The following is a 21942-nucleotide window of genomic DNA, read 5'->3' on the forward strand; positions in this document are numbered from 1 at the left end:
GCTCTCATTTCTGTGTCTATTTTAAAACGCAGTGTGTTCCCACTCTGAAGGATAATAAGGCCAGCAGACCAGCAGACAGCTAACCTTGCAGAGAAGGGGCCAGCCACACGAGGGAAGCCTGGGCTTGCTGGTGGGACAGAGGCAGGAGGAACAATGGGCAACAGTCTTGATTTCCCAGGCAAGGCCGGCATGTAAGTGTAGGACTGACTGGGTGGATACAGAGGCCATTGCTAGTTGTCTGTTGTCAGGCTCTGGAGGGATTAGGGCAGGACAGTGAACCAGGGTGTGAAAGCCAATAAAGGAAGTGGGTGGGATCTGAGTTATGACCGGGCTAGTTTGGGTGTGGAAGAGGCACTGGCGGGCAAGTTCATGATGGTCTCTAGGAAAGAGATTCCTCCAGCGGGACCAGTCCCACCAGGATCGATGCCCTCTACACATATCTCAAAACACAGAAAATGAAAGCTACAAGTTATACATACTAGGGCTTCACTGTCAGCCTAGACAGCTAAATATTTTGAGCTATCCTTTCTCTTTGTATCCGGAGATGAGGCAGGTGCTCTAACCTGGGAAGAATCTAGATCTAAGCCCCAGTAGAGCCTTCTCAATTGCTCACCTCATGTACCGGCATCCTCTCTGGCAGCCCCTTCAATGGCCTGTGGGCTTCATGGTAGAGAACTGAATCCACTCCCTTCTTCTCCCAGGATGTTCCATTTCTCCATTTCTGTCCTGGGTGATGGTAGAATTTTGGGCCTGTCTGTTCAAGCTAGGAATCTTTCCAGGGAAGCCATTCCCAACATTTGTAACTCTTAATCAGTTATTTTGTCCGGCACACTTCCTCTTTGTTTTTTTGCTGTTTAATACTATACTGCCATAGGAAGACGCTCATAGTACCTTGACTACTTTTTGTGGCCTTTCTCCTATCTTGTTCTTTGTATAGCTTTGTTGAGTATTTTCACACTAGTGGGCATTGTGGCAAGTGTCGGGGAAGTAACCTGCCCATAAGAATCGCAGAGTGGGAATCAAAGAAGTAGCCAGACAAAGGCACGCCACATTGAAATAGAAATTTGATGACAGGTTATGAGTAGCACGGAGAATAGTAGTAGGAAAAATCAGGTCAAGGTCCAGGAAGTGTCATCTGGGGTGGACCTTGAAGGGCTGGGGTGGCTCATGGAGATGGAAAAGCAGTAAGATAGAGAAGGTTGGGGATTTGATGGATGAAAGGTGTGATCGCGGTGTCCTGGTTTCTTTTCTCGTTGCTGTGATACAATACCCAGACCACAGCAGCTTAATAAGGGAGAAAGGGTTTGTTGTGACTCATGGTTCAAGATACAGTTCATCACGGAGGGGAAGTGAATGCGGCAAGATCTCAAAGCAGATGGTAGCATCCACAGTCGAGAAACAGAAAGCTTGGCCAGGCTGGGGTGGCACTTGGGAGGCATTTGGAGGCCCACAGAGGTTTCCTAGTGAGATCTAAGCGTGCTTTACCCAGCAGGGCTGCATTAGAGGATGGCTTCACCATGTGTGTAGTTACTAGGTGATTGGAAGGTCTGCACTTGGCTGTGCTAGGGGGAGGTCTTTGCTCCACCCCTTGGCATTCCCATTAAAAGCCCTTTAGAAGAGACAGAAGGGGCCAGTGGATGTTGATCCAGGCCCTCCCGAAGCTGTCTGTCTTCTCTTCCCTCTATCTTTCTATCTAAATATTTCTCATCCCTCTCTCCTCAAGAAGACCCTGGGGAAAAAGTGGAAGTGGGCCTCCCACAGAGGCAGAGGCAGGAGGATCTGAGTTCGAGGGCAGCCTGGTCTATAGAGCAAGTTTGAGGACAGCCAGAGCTACATGGAGAAACCCTGTCTCAAAAATCCAAACTAAAACAAAAAGAAATAACAAAGGATGGAAGGAAGGAAAGAGAGAGAGAGAGAGAGAGAGAGAGAGAGAGAGAGAGAGAGAGAGAGAGAGAGAAAGGCAGTGAGTGCTGCTCAGTTCTCTTCTTACACTGACCAGAATCCCAGCCAGGGAATGGTCCCACCCACAGTGGGCGGGTCTTGCCCCCTCAGTTAATGTAATCAAAATCGTCTCCTCCAGGCCCTTCTCTCTGTTGATTCCAGATTCTGCCAAGTTGACAGTTAACATGAACCATCACAGTGTGGGAAATGCTGCATGTGCTAACGTGGAATGTTCCCTGGAGCAGCCTTGGTTAGGTGATCTTGGGTTTCTCAGACTTCCATGTGGCTCAGGGGAGCAGACAGCAGACATAACTGTCTGCATTTCTGGAAGTTCATTCTATTCACTGAGGGAAAAATAGTTACTGCCCCATGAACCGAGAGCTGGCAGCCACACCGCTCCGTTCACTGCCTGAGTGAGACATGTGTTTCTACATGGCCATCCTCTTACAGTTAGGTGTATCATAGTCTTACTGGAATTTGAGACAGTTTCAAAACCTTCCCTGCCAGGAGTTTATTGTATTACTAGGTTTGCGTACGTTTTCTTATGACTGAGTGCCAAAGAAATGTGAAACTCTTCAGGGTCCCAAATAGCCAACGTCTCTTTTACCCATCACGCACATTTAGGAGTCTTGCTTGCATTGAACAAAGCGTAGCTATACCGTCACCCTTGGGCATCTCACCCCAGGACCTGGTGGGATTGGTAAAATATTGAGAAACTGAGCAGCATGTACTACAAGGGAAAGTGCACCCCTGGTATGTGAGTAATAAACAAAAGGCTTCTGGTTTGGGTGATATTGATATGAAGATGATTGAGATTATTCTTCTAAGGGGTGGATGGGCGTATTAAGTGGATAGCGAGTTACCAGCCTCGTGAAATAAAGTAGCGTTGAGAGAGACGGAGTGGGCAAACAGACCATAGCCCCGTTCGTTCCTTCTTTGTCTTGGTATGCCATTATCATTAGAACACTGAGAAAATCCATTGCATAGCCTTGTAGAAAGCCAGAATGAAAGCCGCAGACATCTGACCTTCCCGCCCTGTCGTTCCAATCAAATGCCACTGTTCAGTTGGCTGAGAATGTTTTCATCCTGTGCTCAGACACCCTGGATTTGGGCTGACACCCTTGCTTGTAACACTCTAAATGAAAGCATGCTTAGGGGTGGTAGACAACCACACTCAGGTTGAGGCATGCACTTCTGAGCCTGGGGTGGCGCTTGGGGGGGAGGGGGAGGCAGGCATTATTTATGTGTCCATGTGTGTTTACCGAGGAAGTGAGGCTGTGTTTAGAGTCTGTGTTTGCTCATTACGAAGCTAGCTCATCTGTAAAGCTCATCCGGTCAGGTAAGTGGTCATAGCCATGAGAGTCAGTCCCCATTTATGTCTGACCTGTGCATAGCATCACCTAATCTAACTGCTAAAGGGACTCCTTGCTTGGCCTGGTCATAGAGAATTCTAGAAGTAGACCTGGAAATCTGTACAGATTCCTTAATGTCATCACTCTCTTTCCTCATAATTGAGACTGTTGTTCTCCTATGTCACTTTCTCTTCTCGTCCCATCTAGGAAGAACGTTGGTGAAAAGCACAGAAACCAGTGACATTCGTGGCTGTGGAGTTTCCATGGAGTCAACAGAGCATGGGAACTGACTGGGACATCTTTTGCCCCTGGTGAGCCTGCCATGCTCCCAAGCGCCTTTGGGGCCCAGGGTGAGACCATGCACCAGGTGCTTGCAGAGGACCCTTGGAGGGGGGTTGGAGGGGGCTGGGAAGATGGGAGCGAACATTGGAGCAAACGTTTCACCACCTGAACCTCAGAAACTGTGATCCTCCAAGGAGAGAGCTACTTGAAGAAAAGTTAAAAAAAAAAAAAAATGTCGAATGGCTTCTCAGGGATTTTGTTTTCCGTGTACACATAAGCCATAGTTCCAGTCCAGGTGGCAGCGTCCAGCACACTCAGATTTCAGTTCTGTTCAATGTGAAGGAGGGATCGACTGATGTTCATTGCTGTTCCGTCACGAGTGTAAAAATATGTATATGTTAATCTTTATTTTTATAATATGCAAATACATTTAAATTTATACAGTTTGACGCTTCTAGCATTGGTTAACACTGGGTGCAATATTCTGCATGAGAACTGTGCCAAGATGGGGCTGGTGTCTTCTTTTAGTGTTAGACCTTTTGTTCTTTCATCGTCCCTTAGAGCTAACCGCCTTCTCAACTGAAAAGGAAAGGGAGAGCTAACCTCCTCCCTGTTAGTCCATGGATGGATTCAGTGTTGGTTCCTAGAACTCTGATAATCACCAGGAACGTGCAGCCCATTGAGACAGAGCTCCTCCCATCTTTTCATTACGCCCCCCGCCTGTCAGTCACTGGACATGATGGTAGAATGGTTAGTTCTCTCTCCCTACACATCGCCACAGCTGGAGCAGAGGGAGGCCTTCCTCGGGGCCAAATGAGGTGAAGAATCCGTGAAAAATCTGAGTCTTGGAACAACCTGAGATAATCTGAGGTCAGTTCTCAATCTTGCAGTGATTCTGTTATGCACCCTTTCCCCCTGGAACAGTATGCATGATTTAGCAGAACCCCATGTGAAGTTCCACATCTGCCCGTGGACCTGCAGGTAGGAGCGTGCTTTCACGGAACTCCGTGCCTCGTGGGCTGTTGATTCATTCAGAGCCACTTGGAAGACATCTGCTGCCAAGATCTAGTAAAACCCTTGTTTTGAAATCTCCGGGAGGTAAACACTTAAAAACAAGCCCCCCAAATCTCTCTCTCTAGTGTCCTCCTAGTTGGGGCCAAACAGCATATGCTGTCGTAGTAACACGTTCTCTGCAGAACGTAAAGGATTCTGTTTACATCTGCCTCCTCCGTGTGTTGACAGGAAGCATGTAAAACTAACTGTTCCCCATAAGAAAAGTGAGTCAAGCTGGTCCTACTCTTAGGCTTGTTTATAAAGTATTGACTCTTAGAATGCCACAGCACACGCAGTCACCACGAATCTTTGAGAGAAATGCAAGCAGGCGGCTGCACCGTGAGCAATTACTCATCAATTTGTGTAGAATCTGTTCCGTTGACTTCCCTGCCCCCCCCAGCCTGTTCCATGACCGTGATTTCTTAGAAATCAGAATTGAGTGGGAATCCTCTTTTTTTGTGTGTGTGTTGAATACTTAACTATGACAAGTCCAGTTGGAGATTTCCTTTTAGAACACAGTCACAGGATGGATCAGAATTTGATCTTTTTTTTTTTTTTTGTCACAGTTCTCATGTGTGTGTAAGTGTGTGCAAGTATAAACTGAAGGGTTAACGTCTTGTTGCTTTTTGGACCACTGAAGTATTTGGGCCATAGGTTTTTTGTTTTGTTTTGTTTTGGTTTTTAATTGGCACCAGTCAATTCTGACACTGTCAATCAAGAAACTTTGACCAGTCTTACAATGTTGTATATGACTTTGGGCTTACTCCCCAGAGAGCCATGTTAAATAAAAATAAGGCTCCTTGGGGAGCACACCCTGCAAATGGTTGCTATTTTCATAAACACAGATGCCCATGTTCTGAATATCTGCTATGTTTTGACAAGTGATGTTTTGTATTGTCATCTGAACCCTAGAGAAGCAGTGTAGAGGAGAGAGCCTTGGTTGTCACGTGTGTTGTGGCCAGGGCCGACATGCTCAGAAGGTCATGGGCCTGAAAAAGCTCCAGCAAAGGATGAGAATTTGCCACAGTGTGGGGGGAGGCTTGGAGATACAGGAGCCACTCCGCTCAAGAGGAATTTCAGTGTCTGCGTAGGAAATTCTGTTTCCTCGTTTCAACACCTGGGAAGACTCAGCGGCCAGCAGCTGAGGGGCCGTCCACTAAGCACAAGAGGCATCGTTCTACCCAAGGAGCCCCTTGCCTGTCAGATGCTCTCCAAGTTTGTTATGGTTTCTATTCCTGCAACTATGGTGGTATCCAAACCACTTCCTGGGATTGTAAAAGTGATGCCAGAATAAATGTTTTCCCCTTCCAAGGAAAGGAAAAAAAAAAAAAAAGACAGTGCTCATATTTGACATATGTCCTGGACTCTTTCGAGTGAATAAAGAGGAAAGGCTTGACGTGATTCCAATGGAGTGTGTGTTTTTCATGCTGCAGTCTGTGAATTGTAATTGTGGTTTCCCAGTTCATTGTCCTAACAGGGCAGAAATTTAAAAAAAAAAAAATCAATAAAAATACAATGAAATGTTTAATCCATGGCAGCTCCAGAGTTTGATTATTTCTGGGTTGGATTGGTTTTGGTTTCAATTTATCAGTTTAAAGGAGTAACAGTTTTCTATTTTTAGCTCAAACTTGAGCTATGGAAAGCGGGGCTGGCTGTTTTCATGTGTTTGGGGCTTGAATCCCCAAAGGAAAAAAGAAAAGGAAAGAGCCACTATTTTAATTTCTTTTTCTCATTCCATTTACTTTATTTATTTGGGAATGTGTGTGGGAATGTGCGTGCCACAGCACACGTGTGGACATGAAAGGCGAACTTTGGAGAGTTGGTTCACTCCATCTACCATCTAGGTCCCAGGGATCAAACTCAGGTGGGCAGGCTTGGTGCCATGTGCCTTCAGTCATCTCCCTGGTCCAAGTCACTTTTAAAATTCTGCCTCTGGAGCATTGGCTCTTTCTTTGGGGACTGGGGGCTGAACCTATAACCTTGCACACACCAGGCAGGTAGGTGCTCTGCCACTCAGACACATCCCAGCATCGTCTGTCCATTAAGTCAGACTCTTTGCAGTGAACCCACATGCTTCTAAATTGGAGCTCATTGACTTGTGATTGGTTAGAAAGTTCCCATCCCCCAGTCTCCCTCCCTTTTTAAGGCTCATCACAGGAACTCTGCCATAGCTTGTAAATACTGTCTAGAAACACTCTGGAAGGCTGACATTACAGGTCCCTTAGGGCCTATCCAAAAGCATTGTTCCTCTGTTTGCTCATTTGTTTTAAAAGATATGGAAAGAAAAAAATGCATGAAAACTTAGACAAGTCCCAAGCCCCCCTGCACAGAGGACCTGGGACATAGGAACAGGACCTGCTCAGACCAGAATGCTGAAAAAAGCTCTGAGATTATCTAAAAAGCTCTGGAAAGGAAGGCGAGGTTATTGGGTACCCTGGTTCAAATATACCCCCAGAGTGAAATATTTGAAACTACCTGAGGTGAAACAAGAGGCATGCTCCGGTGGAATGGCTCGCCTTGACCGCTGAGCCCAGGTAAGTTCTGACACCCATCCCTCCTGCTGCCTGCCTGCTTCTGCTCCCGAGAGCAGAGTTTGAACATCTGCCAGCAACTCACGCCTGGCTTTTATCAAGACACTTGGAGTTCTTGAAGCTTGCTCAGCAGGTCACACAGCAAAGTAGGTGTCAGGGGTGACAATGAGAAATGCATTAGTCCTCACAGTTACGGGTCCCTCCAGGCGCTGTTTCCCCTATCTCAGTGAGAGCTTTCTGAAGTAGGGTACCGACTTCACAGAACTCCGAAGCCGTCCTACCTACCACATGCAAGGAGGCAAGAAGGTCTGCTGAATCCCAGTGCCACGGGTACCTTACCCCATGACTGCTTATGTGACCCAGGGCTGTCACCCAGTGTGGTAGGCAATGAGGGAACCTGTTGTTGTGCTGTGTGGGAAGGGGCTGTGTGTGTATGTGGCTGGGGTGGGGTGGGGGTGGGGGCTTAAAAGGGTGTTAGAAGGCAAATGAACTTATCTGGGTTAGACAGCATGAGAAGCATCACCTGGTAATAGAACCCCATTTAACTATTTGTAAACTCGGGAAAGAAATATCTTTTGCTCTTATATACAAGCAAGTTTTGAGCGAAATGAGGATCTTTCTAAGCACTGGACCTGGAAAGCCTGGAATTGGCAGAGAACACCCCAAGTTCTTAGCCCAAAGATTTATTTGCCCCAGAGGGACAGAGGGCTAGGAATAAGGGACAAAGACGGGAGACAGAGGAAGAGAGAGAAGGGAAAAGGAACAGGAGAGAAGGGGTGGGGTATTTGCTCAGGAGAGACAAAGGACCACCTCTGGAAAGGGAGGAAACAGAGGTGGCCTAAAGGCAAATAGCAGTTTATAAAAGGGGGAAAGAGAAACCTGTGTTAGGATGAGGTGTTTAATTTTGATTGGACAGATTATTTACAGTAGCTAAAGGAGACTTTGGGTTGCTGGACTTCAATACTTTGATAGTTGCGCCTTGGTGATCAGCCTTAGGAGGAGGAAGTGGCTAGCTTTAGGAATGTAATCTGTTTTTAGCAAGGCAGAGGGAATGGGGGAGAAGGGCAAGGCTTGCCAGAGCCATGTTTACCATGCTCGGGCCTGCTAGACCCCTTAGAACCTAAGTGGGTGTTTCCCAAACAGGTCCTTGGAATGTCTAATCTCCTCATTGCTAACACATGCTCACCAATAGGCTCCAAGATCCAGACATTTTAAGAAATGTTGTGTTAAAGCAAATGGATATTTGCTGCCGGCCTCTGAGAACCTTCTAGACACTGTTACAAAGCATCAGTCTTTACAGGTAGAATGCGCATGCTTTTGAGTGTGGAAGGAAGCCTTCTAAAATGGTGTGTGGACATGGCCTGTATCAATCAACGATCTCTAGGGGGAATGAAATTAGTAGAATGAATGAGTTAGAAAGGGTGTTTATTAGATTGACCTACACAGTAGGGTCTAGGTAGTCCAAATGTCTGTCTGCACACTAGAGAGACAGAAAAACTGACCAGTCCACAAGGTTGGGTGTGTTCACAATCCCACTCTCGTGCTGAAGGCTGGATTCCTGGAGAGCTGCTGATCTCTAGTTCACATTCAGAAGGCAGAAGACTCCAGATTGTGGTGTTAGTGAAGGGTAAACACACTCACCAGGATGAAGCCATGACAGGCAAGTAAGTGGCACAGCTATTTTTCCTCCTTTTTATTTATTCTTTGTGTCTTTCACATCATGCATCTCCATCCCATTCATTTCCCTGGTCCCTTTGAATCTGCCTTCTGCCCTTGCATGCCCCCCCATAAAATAAAATAAAATTTAAGAGAAAAAAGAAAAAGAGAGAGAAGGAAAAAATCATGGAAACTGTAGTGTGACACAGTGAGTCACGCAGGAAACCCTTTTTTCCACATATCTCTACTTGCAAGTGTTCCTTGCAGAGAGTCATTGGTCTGGTTCGAGGCCTCTGGTTTCTGCTACACTATCCATGCTGGGCCCTCACTGGAATGCCTGTTGGTTATCCTGCATTGTCCTGTGTTGTGGAGATCCTGCAGCTTTGGGTCTGTGGACTGGTCCCTTCATGGTGGCACAGCTTTTTGTTAAAACCTCCTGGCATCAGCGATGTTGAAGGAAGGTACCCACTGTAGAGGGGGGTGGAGGGTGTCTTCCCTCAGTTAATCCCTCCTGAAAATGGCCTCACAGACCCAACCAGAGGTGTATCTCTTAGTTGATTCTGAGTCTGATCAAGTGGACAAAATTAACCATCACATATCCCCCAGACCAGTGTTTCTGAAGTGCGGCAGACTCAGCGGTAACCTGGGCAGGTTTGAATGTAATCACTTCTCTGTTTTCTATGTGTGAGTGAAAGAAACGGGGCTGTGAAGCAGTTGGCCGCCAGGCTGCCTCTCAGCCCTGCCTCTGCCATCCATCAAGATGTACCTCAGTTTCCCTGTATAAAAAGCAAAAGGAACTGTCTGTACCATAAAGGTATTAAGATTATTCAATGAGATGCTATATGTACTTATGACTGTAAGTAAAAATCAAGGACACTGACTCTTATTCCCTTGCATAGTTCTCTGTTACCTCATAGGAAATAGGCCTCTACTGCAAAAGCTTTCACAGTCTCTAACTAGAATTTTCTTCAACAAGTTTTTGTTTCCTGTATGTTGGCCAATTAGCTATTTGCACTAATGATATAACAGTTTTTGTTTAGAAAGAGTGCATCTAAAAATATACTCTATGTTGGTGCCAAGGATTGAACCTCAGTCCTCATACCTGCTAGGCAAGTGTTCTACCACTGGACTGAAACACTTTAGGATAAATCAGAAAGAGAAAGTTATGTGAATGAGTGCAAGGAACACACAAGAGTAGGGAAAATGTGAATGATTTCCAAAGCTGTGAAACTGCTATGTGCTCATGTGGATAATGGAGGAACAGAGGAGAGGACCACTGGTCTAAGGAATTTGTCCTGGGTTAGCACAGCTCACAGAAAACCCAAGTACTTTGTCTCCTTATGTCTAAGGGACTCCAAAAACTTTTAGAGATAATTCTCGCAGCTTAAGATTGCCAGCATTCATCAGAAGAATGTTTCCAGCAGTATATTGTAAAATTACTTTCCTAAATACAAATGTTAAGGTGAGTTAAGCATCTTTAAATGCTGTTTTCACATAGTCAAAGATACTGTAATTCTGAAAATGGGAGACATTTATTTGATCTGTGAAAACTAACTTTTTTTTTTAAAGGAAGGCATCCTAAGTATATACCATTTCTCTGAGAGCTTTGCTGAAGTGAGACTGAAAAACTGAACTCACTCCATAGACTCATTAGACATGAAAAAAAATTTACTAACTGGTTTTGTGAGGTGGAACAGAACAAATTGCTTGGATTTATCTTATGTTTGAGGAATCACAGGATGAAATGAAGCTGCACACAGGCTGCTGTGAATACGTGGGTACAGACATTTGTGCCTCTGTGTGTTCCCAGACTGTGATGCCCTAGGAATTGACAGTGCTTATGCCCCTTCCCACAAACAGCTGAGTTGGACGTCCCAGATGGCAGAGGAAATTCTTGCCAGCACATTAGGGTGACAAGGAAAAACCTGTTTTCAAAGAAAAAGCAAAAACAGCCACTTAGAATCTTCGGGAATTTTCCTAAGGACATGGGGCATCTGGAGAAACATTTGTTCTGGAAAATGTAGTTAGGTCTCCTCCCTAGCCTCATGGTTTACACCCGTGAGTCCAACAGTGAAGCCTATAAGAAAATCGAGTACAGTGAGCATGCTTAGACGCATTTCTCATCATTATTGTCTGAACAATGCAGTGTAACAGCTGTTTATAGAGCAGGTACATAGCATCAGGCATGGGTAATCTCGAGGAGATTTCAAGCATGTGGGAGGATGTAGCTGGAGAATTTTTCTCCAGCTCCCGCCACCAAGTCCCGCCAGTCCCAGAGCCCACTTATAAAATAAACACATAGACTCTTACATTATTTAAACTGCTTGGCCATTAGCTCAGGCCTGTTATTGTCTAGCTCTTACTCTTATATTTAGCCCATTTCTATTAATCTTTACTTTGCCACATGGCTCATGGCTTACTGGTACCTTACATCTTCCTTGTCCTGATGGCGGCTCCCTCTCACTCCGCCTTCCACTCCCAGAATTCTTTTCCTTGTCCCGCCTATACTTCCTGCCTAGCCAATGGCCAATCAGTGATTTATTTACTGACCAATCAGCAACACACTTGACATACAGACCATCCCACAGCACTTCCCCTTTTCTTTTCTTAAAAAGGAAGGTTTTAACTTTAACATAGTAAAATTACATATAACAAAACAATTATCAAGCAAGAATTACAGTTACAATATTAAAGAAGAGATCCTATCTATCTTATATTTGTAAGTTTAAGGTTTTATATCTAACTTATCTTTTATTATAACTAAGGAAAATTGTAAGTATCTAGTCTTTAACCACATCAAAGACCTCAGAAGGATATACTACTACCTGAGAAATGGAGAAGGATATAAGCAACTTTTAGGAGTCTTGTAGGGTAGACAGAGACAGCTGGCAGCCTGGACAGTCATTCAAAGTTCTCTTGTAAAGTTGGGGCATCTGTCTTCAGCCCACAGGCCTAGAGTCTCTTATTTACTTTTCTCTGTGTCTTGTAGAATGTCTGGCAGTTTTCTCTGCAAAGCAGGAACCTGAAGGACCATTTTGTCAAGCAAAGTTCAGTGGTCACCTTCTTATGGGTCCTGCATGTCCAGTTGATCAAGCAGTCCAGGCAAGAACAGTTTCTTGCCCAAATGGCTATTTTTGTCAAGGTGAAGATAAACTCCATATGGAGTGTCTTCGATGCCCATACTCCTCTCTGAAGTAAATCGGTGATGTCAGGAGCAGACATGTCTCATTGTCCAGAAAGTCTAAATTTTTTTAAAAGATTTTAAATGCCATATTCTGTAGGTCTTTGAAGTGTTTGAAGACTACTTATCTATCTGAAATATATCTATGTATACCTAGAAGACTTAACTAACATGGCTACAAATATGATTATCATAGATGACTAACTATTAATCTATTTTTTAATTATCCATTACAATTTTAAATGAGTTACATAAACATAATACCTCAAACAAGAATAGAAATATATACAGTATAACAAAATTAAGTTTAAATTTGTATCAATAAACTAAAATCTATAGCAATGTAAAACATTTTAAACAAGTTGTTACTCTTTAAAAGTAGGTTCATTAATCTACCCTTTCATCCTATCATATCTAAACTATCCCCCTTTTTGTTTTAGAAAGAGATTGTATTTATAATCAACCTGATTTAAATAAAAATATTGGTTTTTCTCTGTCCCACACCAGAGGGCTCTTCTGATTTGGGACACAAGAATCTCTTAACCATTTTTTTTTTTTTTTGAGCAATATGTCTGGGTTTAGAGGGGGAGTGAGCCAATTCCATCTCTAAAGCCAGCTTGGTATATTTGGGAATTTGGGCGTAGCTTCTCTTACTACTTCCTGCTGGAGGGGGGCGCTGTATCTTATGGGGACATAAAGAAAATTTTAGGATCATGGAGTAGTCCGTGAGGCTGTATCGTCTGAGCCAGTTGCCTTGGAACCATTCTGGATGTTGAGTCATTGGAGACCTTTCAGGGGGTCTTGGCTGGTCAAACCTGATGTATCTTAATCTGGAACAAATCCATAGTCTCTGGCTTTCTGTGGAAACAAAAGCAGAGACTCTTTTCCAAAGCAACATATCCTTATATCCAAATTTTGAAGTCAAGGTACCTTTAAAATATACATTTTGGCATAACTCAACAGCTTTTACAATCAAATGTTTTTCTGCAGTTACGAATATCAAAGAGAACATAATCCAGATTCTCTGTGTGGTAGCCATCTTTACGTGGCTTATTTTTTTATATTAGCTTGAGCCTATTGCTTTAAACTGTAGCCTTCTAAGCCTGAAACAGCGCAGTGGCTGCTGGCTCCGCCCACTTCAGCTTCCCAACATGGCGGTAGTCCGTTTTCCGCCAGCTCTGGGAGCCATCAACTCTCAGAAACAGTGGGTCTATGCTTCTATCAAAGCAGCGTGTAGCGCAGAAACCTCTTTTTTGTTTGTTTTGTTTTGTGCTAGCAAAGGCTAAATTCACCACATAGCTTAATGTGCCATTCGCAGAGGCCTCATTCCCGCCATACGGCAGGCAGGTCGAGCACGCACGCTAGGAACCCGCCAGTAGCTCAAACCGGCAGCTGCCGCTCATTTGAGAGAGACAATTAGGAAGTTGTTTTTAGCTCCGTTTTAGAATCTTTTTTCTAAGTTTTTAGGTGGAAACTCTTGCCACCACGTTGGACGCCATTTGTAGCTGGAGAATTTTTCTCCAGCTCCCGCCACCAAGTCCCGCCAGTCCCAGAGCCCACTTATAAAATAAACACATAGACTCTTACATTATTTAAACTGCTTGGCCATTAGCTCAGGCCTGTTATTGTCTAGCTCTTACTCTTATATTTAGCCCATTTCTATTAATCTTTACTTTGCCACATGGCTCATGGCTTACTGGTACCTTACATCTTCCTTGTCCTGATGGCGGCTCCCTCTCACTCCGCCTTCCACTCCCAGAATTCTTTTCCTTGTCCCGCCTATACTTCCTGCCTAGCCAATGGCCAATCAGTGATTTATTTACTGACCAATCAGCAACACACTTGACATACAGACCATCCCACAGCAGGAGGAGGCAGGCAGGTTATATGCAAGCACTAAGTGTTTTACATAAAGCTTATACAAGTTAGCATGCTGAAGCATTTGATATGCAAGGAGAACCCTGGAACTCTTCCCCAGTATACTGAAGGGTCTGTGTACTAAATATTGATAAGAATAATCAGTGTTGATAGCATTTGAGAAATACTGTGATATCCTTTATCGTGCCTGTCCCTTAGTTCCAAGCTCCATAACTACATGCCCCCACCCCATTTATAACCAGATTCTGGAAGGTTTGGAAATTGACTTGTGACTTTGTCTCTCATTTCTCCTACTTTAGACCAAGAATAAAAGTCTTCTAAAATGTTCTATTGGTGCTGATTGTATCACTTCCATCATTCTGAGAGAGGGAAAAGGACCCAGTTTGGGGATAAGAACTGGTAACAAATAGATTAATTTAATGATTTTTAATTTTTCTCCAAAGAAAAGACCTGGGCAGGTAGCTTCACTAATAATATCTACCAAACATTAAAAGAACTATATGCTGGCTAGTTCATGGCACAAGTAGAATTGTCTGAAAGGAAGGAACCTCCACTGTGAACAGGCCTCCATTAGATCGGGCTGTAAGGCATTTTCATAGTGATTGATGGGGAAGGGTAAAGCCCATGGTGGGTGGTGCTATTCCTAAGCTGGTGGTTCTAGGTTCTACAAGAAAGCAGGCTGAGTAAGCCATGAGGAGCAAGCCAGTAAGTAGCACCCCTCCATGGACTCTACATCAGCTCCTGCCTCCAGGTTCCTGCCAGAGTTCCTGTCCTGATTCCCTTCTATGATAAACAGCAAAATGAAAGTGTAAGCCAAATAAACTCTTTCCTCCCCAAGTTGCTTAAGTCTGCTTTCGTCACAGGAATGGAAATCCAAATGAAGACAAACTATTACAATCCTCAATTTCTTCCAAACTGCTGTTTTGGAAAACAACAACAATAATAAAACAAACAAATAAACAAACAGACAAACAAAAACCCACAGACCATATTTCTCTTTTCTTCTCATTCCACTGAGATCAACAGAGATTTCCATGTTCTCAGACGACCAAGGATCATTCTTCCCATCAAGAGGCAGGCAATGGTTTCTGCCGATTATCTACTGGGTATCACCCCATTTAACTCACTTCCTCCATTTTCTACCTGGCCATCACCAAACTCCACAGATTAGGACTCAGTTTCCCAAACTGCCACCATCTCAGATGCCATCATAAGCCCCAGGTAGTTTTCCCTGAGCTTCTGACTACAAGCTATAAGTCAGGGTTCCCAGTGTTAGCTCCTTCGAGAGCAAACTCCTCTACCAATGGTCTGTCGAGTTGTCCTTTCCTTTATCTACAGCTAAAATTTTATGACATGAGCTGAGCATGCCCGATGGCATTCCTGTCCATTATTGTAGCCTTTAAAAAAAAGTTTAGACAATATATTTTGATCATATTTGTTCCCTTCTCCCAGCATCTCCCAGATCACTCCTCCACTCCCTATCTGCCCCACTCCATGCTCTCTCTTAAAAAAATGAAAACAAAAAACATAAAAGGCACACATATATAAAAACCATAGGATCTGCTTTGTGTTGGCTAAGTCCTGAGCATGAGGCCTTCTGAGGAATATGGTTGATACACCCAGTATCACTCCATTGAAGAAAACTAATTCCCCTACTTCCAGCAGCCATCAATTATAAGTATATATTTGGTTAGGGGTGGGACTCTGTACCCACTTCCTCTTCTCTGTGCTGGAAATTTGTCTGGCTTGAACTTGTACAGGTTGTATGCATGCCACCACAACCTCTGTGAGTTCATATGTACATCAGTCCTGCTGAGTCTGGAAGATCCTGTTTCCTTGGAGTCTTCTATCACCTCTGACACTTACAATCTTTCCACAATTTCTTCTACATAATTCTCTGAGCCTTGAGAGGAGGGCTGTGATGAAGACATCTCATTTAGGGCCGAGGACTTCAAAGTCTCTCACTCCCTGCACATTGTCAGTTGTGGGCCTCTGTGTTAATCACCATCTACTGCAAGGAAAAGCTTCTCTGATGAGAGCTGAACACGGCACTGATCTATGGGTCTAGCAATATGTCATTAGGAGCATTTTATTGCTATGTTCACTTAGCAGAATAATGGGTTTTCTCCTAGGGCTCATGACCTATCTAGTCTGAGGTTCTTGGCCTCATTAACAGTGTTGGATATGGGTTCCATTTCAAGGAGTCAGTTTTAAATCCAGTTTTAAAAAGTGATTGGTTATTCCCATAATGTTTGTGCCACTATTTCATCAGTGGATATACCTTGCAGGTAGGTCACTTCTGTAGTTTCAATGGTATGTAGCTGGGTAAGACTGATGATAACTTTTCTTCTCTGTTAGCATGTATAATACTCTCAAGCACTATGAATGTTAGTGAGTAGGGGTGAAGCCTCTGGTTGAGCACCAGCACTCGGGAGGCAGAACCAGGCGGATCTTTGTGAGTTCGAGGCTAGCCTAGTCTACAGAGGAAGATCCAGGACAGGCACCAAAACTACACAGAGAAACCCTGTCCCGAAAAAAACAAACAAACAAACAAACAAAAAAAACCCAAAATTTCATTTACTATTATTATTTTATTATGTGTGTGTTTATGCACATGTGTGTGGGTATCCATGGCTAGAGGTGTAGGATCTCCATTTTCTTAATTAGGATTACTATAATTGTGATGAAGCATCATGACCAGCTCAACTTGGGGAGGAAAGGTTTTATTCAGCTTGTGTTCTAACACCACAGTTCATCATCAAAGGAAGTAAGAGCAGTAGCTAAAAAAGAGCAGAAACCTAAAGGCAGGAGCTGGTGCAGAGGCCATAGAGGGGTGCTGCTTACTGGCTTGCTTCTCATAGCTTGCTCAGCCTGTTGTCTTATAGAACCCAGGACCAGCAACCCAGAGATAGCACCACCCACGATGCTCTGGGTCCTCTGTCATCAACCACTAAATAAGAAAATTCCCTACAGGCTTGCCTACAGCCCGATCTTATGGAGGCAGTTTCTCAACTGAGGCTCCTCCTCTCTGAGTACTCTAGCTTGTGTCAAGTTGTCGTAAAACTACCCAGCATATCCCTGGAGCTGGAGTTATACACAATTGTGAGCTAAACAACATGAGTGTTGGGAACTAAACTTAGGTCCTCTGCTAGAGCACTATGTGTTCTTAACTACTGAGCCATCTCTCCAGCCCCAATTTATTGATTTTTTTTTTTTTTAAGAATCCTATAAAGGATGCAGGTGGAGCGACACAGGGAATGGGGACTGAGCTTCTATGTGTTCTCCGAGAGTCTCACCTTTCTAGAACCTTCATGGATTTAGCTAGCTTTAAGCCTACCAAGCCCTGTTCTTTCTTTTGGGGCTTCTATGAAGACTGCCTTGCGTAGGAATCATTGTATAACCCATCATCAACAGCTTGGGTGAAGGAACCCAGAAAGTCCTGTCCTCTTCAGCATTCTTGACCTGTCTTAAATAGCTGAATCAAAGAAGAGAAATGGTTGCCTGTCTCGATTTCGTGCTGTCTAGGTTGCTTCTCCTTTGGAATGGGGAGGGTTTTATAACCTGCTATCAGAAAAGGGTAGGTCATAGCATCTTTTTTTAGAGTCAGCACCAAGACAGAAAGGTAGAAGTTCAGAGTTTTCATTTTTTGCTTTAGGGAATCTCTCTCTCTCTCTCTCTCTCTCTCTCTCTCTCTCTCTCTCTCTCTCTCTCTCCCTCTCTCTCTCTCTCACTCTCACACACACACACACATTTATATATATACATATATACATATATATCATATATGTACACCATATACCATAACATATATACAATAACATTGTATCTTCATAGCTCTCTAACTCAAAATTCCCAAAGAATTTAGATGTGACTAGAAAACAGAATTCAACAACACATACAAGTATATTTGACCAAACTAAGTTTATCACTAATACACAGGCAGCTTAATTTGAAATTAGTTCCTATCACATCTCAGCCCCTTGGCTAAGATCAAATGTAATATCTGTTGTTATTGATTTAAGGTCAGGTACATCCTCAGTCTGAGCACAATATATTAAATGACTTTGGGGCACAGAATGGTGAAATTGCTCAATTCATTCCACACATTCACCTGATACTCCAGGAATGGTGCAGCCTCTCAGCAGACTTTAAAAACCAATACATGTATCAGTGGATGTCTTAGTTAGGGTTTTTATTGTTGTGAAGAGACACCATGACCACAACAATTCTTATAAAGGAAAACATTGAGTTGGGGCTATGTTACAGTTCAGAAGTTTAGTGCATTATCATTATGGTGGGTGGCATGCAGGCAGACGTGGTGCTGGAGAAGGAGCTGAGAATTCTACATCTTGATTCGCACACAGCAGAAGCAGTCCATTTCCACACTGGTTGTAGCTTGAGCATAGGAGATCTTAAAGCCCACCCCCACCGTGACAGACTTCCTCCAACAAAGCCACACCTACTCTAACAGCCACATCTCTTAATAATGCTACTTCCTATGGGGGCCATTTTTTTTCAAACCTCCTCAGTGGGATAAAACAAAACCATGAGTATCACATTAAATTTCAAAATCAGCTAATATCTATTTGTGATGTAAAAACAAATGAACATTGACAAACAAGTGCATGAAACTAGAAAGGGAAGGGAATCCCCTCAGTTTGATTTAAAAAAAAATCATCTATAAAAGTCCAAAGCAGGTGCCATCTTTGATGGTAAAATACTCAGAGCTTCCAAGTTCAGGCATAATACAAGTTCGTTTGTTCTCATGAACTGCTTCTGTGTGCCAGAAGCAAGAAAGGAAGAAGGCATTCCACCTGGAAATAAGATGTCTTTATTTACAGGCAATATTCCATGATTCAGAAAGTTCTAAAGAATCTACAGACAGGTATTTTTAATGACTTCAGCAAAGTGTAGGAGACAAGATCACCTAAAAATCATCAGTGAATATTTCAAAAATTAAATTATGAAAAAATTAGCTTGTCTGTAGCAGTTCTGCCACATTTTGAGAATGAAATGTCCTCATAGGCTCAGAGCAATGCTGTTGTGGGAGATGGCAGAAACAGATGATTAGGCCTAGCTGAAGAAATTGGTTCATTCAGATGTGTCTTTGAAGGAGCCTAGACCCTGGTCCCCTATTCTCTCTGTTTCCTCTCCATCATGAGGTGAAATAGCTCTTCCATGAATAAAGAATGTGAAGACCGCTGTGAGGTGTGGTATGGGCACAAAGACTGTTGATAATTAGACTAACTACCATTTGTTATACTGTGGCAAAGAACATCCCAAAGGCTTTGTGGGATGCTAGGTTTAACGATGACCCTCTAATTAACTTGGATGAGAGCATTTCAAGGGAACCCAGGATTTAGGTTTTGGTGTGGGTATTGATGGTAGGTTTTAGCAAAGTTTATAGTAGAATTTGAGTGAAAGGTAGAGCCAAAAGCCTGTTAAAACTTGCATTTTGGTCGGGAAGGCTTCTGTGAACTGGGGCTAAGAAAGACATGATTCCTGATAGGATTAGTACAATGAAAACAAAGCCAAGATGGACTTGGTTGTGCATACTCATAATACCAGAACTCAAGAGGCAGAGGCAGGGGGACTGTAGAATCTTTGAAGCCAGCCTAATCTACAGAGAAAGTTCTATAACATCCAGAACTACAAAGTGAGACTCTGTCTCCAAGAAAACAAAAAAGAAAGAAAGAAAAGAAGAAAAAGAAAAGAAAGTGCATCCCTCCCCCCCAAAAACTCTGAAAAACCTAAATCAACTAATCGAACAAAAAAACAAGGAAACCTAGGACTTAGCATCCAGACAATAGAGAAGATGCTCTAAGGGCATTTTAGATACTTGCCAGGCTCCACCCACCCCTTGCAGGTTAAAAGGCATGAAAGAATAAACTAATGCAAGAGGTTTGCTCAAGAAGAAAGTCTTTCAGGGGCACCTTGGTTGTACAAGATTGTCTAGGAAGGGTTTCCCCCTGCATTTCTTTAACCATGTTCCCTCTTCAGGTATTCAGAGGCCAATGTGGCCATGGTCCACAGGGAGTCAACTACTAGTTAAGCTGTTGGCAGATCATAGTGTCACCCACACCATGCTGGGTTAGCATCGTCAGAGCCTGCGTAAGAAAGCTGTGAGCTAGGCGGGCAGTGATAGCATGCCTCTAATCTCAGCACTCAGGAGGCAGGGGCAGGAAGATCTCTGTGAGTTCTAGGCCAGCCTGGTCTACAGGGCAAGTTCCAGGACTGCCAAAGCTACAAAGAGAAACCTTGTCTTGAAAAACCAAAAAAAAAAAAAAAAAAAAAAAAAGAAAGAAAGAAAGAAAGAAAGAAAGCTGTGAACTTTGAACTTACAGTGAACTATGGATGGGGGCAGAGTGCAGAATGTTCTTTCCACAAGGTGACTTTCTAAAAAGAATTGCAGAACTATGATAAATGGATACACTTATCATAAGCAATGACATGAAAGGAATGCCCTGGCATGTCCACATAATCTCTGTGGGAAAGGCAAAGGCCTGGGAGGAATATTCTTGGTTCCTTTCACATGAGGGATGATGATAAGACATAACTCCAGGTGTATTCTGTGGTGATTTGCATAAGAATGGTCCCCATAGGTTCATTTATTTGAATTCTTAGTCACCAGGGTGTGGCACTCGTTGAAAGTATTAGAAGGATTAGAGTGGGTGGCCTTGTTGGAGGAAGTGTATCACTGGGAATGGGCTTTGAGGTTTCAATAGCCCATGCCAAGCCCAGTGTCTCCCTCTTGGTCTACAGATCAGCATGTGGCTCTCAGCTACTGCTCCAGCACCTGCCTGCATTCCACCATGATGATTAAGGACTAAACCTCTGAAATTGTAAGCAGTCCCCCAGTTAAATGCTTTCTTTCATAGCAATTATCTTGGTCACAGTGTCTCTTCACAGCAATAGACCAGTGAGTGACTAAGACAATTCCCTCACTGTACTCATATTTGCTTAAGCTAACTGTGAACATCACCTCATGTTTTGCTTGCCTTGATACTAAACATGAGAAATGATTTGTCTGTACTACTCTTGAGCTCAAAGGCCAGGAGTCTTCTGGTTATCCCCTCTCAGATCTTTGGAATATCCTTCCATCCTCAGGGACTTAGCCTCACTGGCCACAGAGCGGGTCAACAGAGCAAGCATGCAGAGTGGATGAAGAGTTATAGAGCCACAGAGGCTTCCACTCACATATTGGAAGGCCTAAGAGGCCAGGCAGTGTGTGACTGGCTTAGAATACTCGTGAGGGTAACGCCTAAAACGTCAGGATGGTGGGATGCTAGAAACATCAGCATCCGATGAGGAAAGTGAGTAGCTTGCAGAGCCAGCTCAAGGAAGGAACCCGGTGGGTTGCAAAAGGTAAGTCATTAAACCTGGGGCTCCTCAAGCCCGTCTCAGACCAGATCATACCACTGCAATGTGCCCCAGATACAACTTACCTGGAACTACAGAATTTAATACACATTGCTGGGTTTGGGTCTTGTCTTGGTTCCTCATTTATATGTCCCCCATTACTCCTTTTTGGAATCTTTATTCTGTGCTGTTGTAGACTAGGGGATGTAATTTCCCTCTTAGTTTTACAGAGACCAGTCACTGTGACTCAAAGTTTGCTTTGAGTCTCAAGGAATCGTTGATTCTAAATATTTAAACAATGCTGAATCTTTTTAAGATGTCGGAGACCCTTAGAGATGAGCTAAATGCCTTTTGCATTATGAGGTGGCCATGCATTTAGGGATGCCAGGGCAAGAATGCTATGGTTTGAATATGAAATGTCCTCTGTAGGTCCATGGTTTGAGTGCTCGGTCCCTTGCTGGTGGTGCTATTTCAGAAGGAGGCGGAAGCTTTAGAAGGTGGTTCCTATCTGGAAGAAGTGAATCACTTCGCACATGCCATCAAAGGTTATATCTGGTTCCCAGTTCCATCCTCTCTGTGCTGCTTGAGGACCACACTTCCACGTGCCCTCCCACTATGATGTTCTCATCTGCTCAGGGCATGAGTCCAAGCAACTAGGGACCAAACGCTCTGAAATAATGAATCAAAATGCCCCCCAAGCCCCCCATAT

General features: G+C 43.7%; 1 protein-coding gene and 1 pseudogene across 2 annotated transcripts in view; both read left to right on the top strand.

Annotated features, from left to right (window-relative positions):
- The window catches only part of Mfhas1 (multifunctional ROCO family signaling regulator 1), a 91339-nt gene extending 86319 nt beyond the window's left edge, over positions 1 to 5020 (top strand). For both annotated transcript variants that reach the window (XM_059244742.1, XM_059244741.1), the window contains one exon: positions 3501 to 5020. Coding sequence is in view for 1 of the 2 variants with exons in the window: in XM_059244741.1 (XP_059100724.1) it covers positions 3501 to 3534 (34 nt within the window). In the remaining variant the exon portion in view is untranslated. The remainder of the gene's footprint in view (positions 1 to 3500) is intronic.
- A 12818-nt stretch (positions 5021 to 17838) lies between these two features.
- Positions 17839 to 18013, top strand: LOC131894767 (U2 spliceosomal RNA; annotated as a pseudogene).
- The last annotated feature ends 3929 nt before the right edge of the window (positions 18014 to 21942 follow it).

The sequence above is a fragment of the Peromyscus eremicus genome, chromosome 17 (genome assembly GCF_949786415.1).
Source record: "Peromyscus eremicus chromosome 17, PerEre_H2_v1, whole genome shotgun sequence".
Classification (NCBI taxonomy): domain Eukaryota; kingdom Metazoa; phylum Chordata; class Mammalia; order Rodentia; family Cricetidae; genus Peromyscus; species Peromyscus eremicus.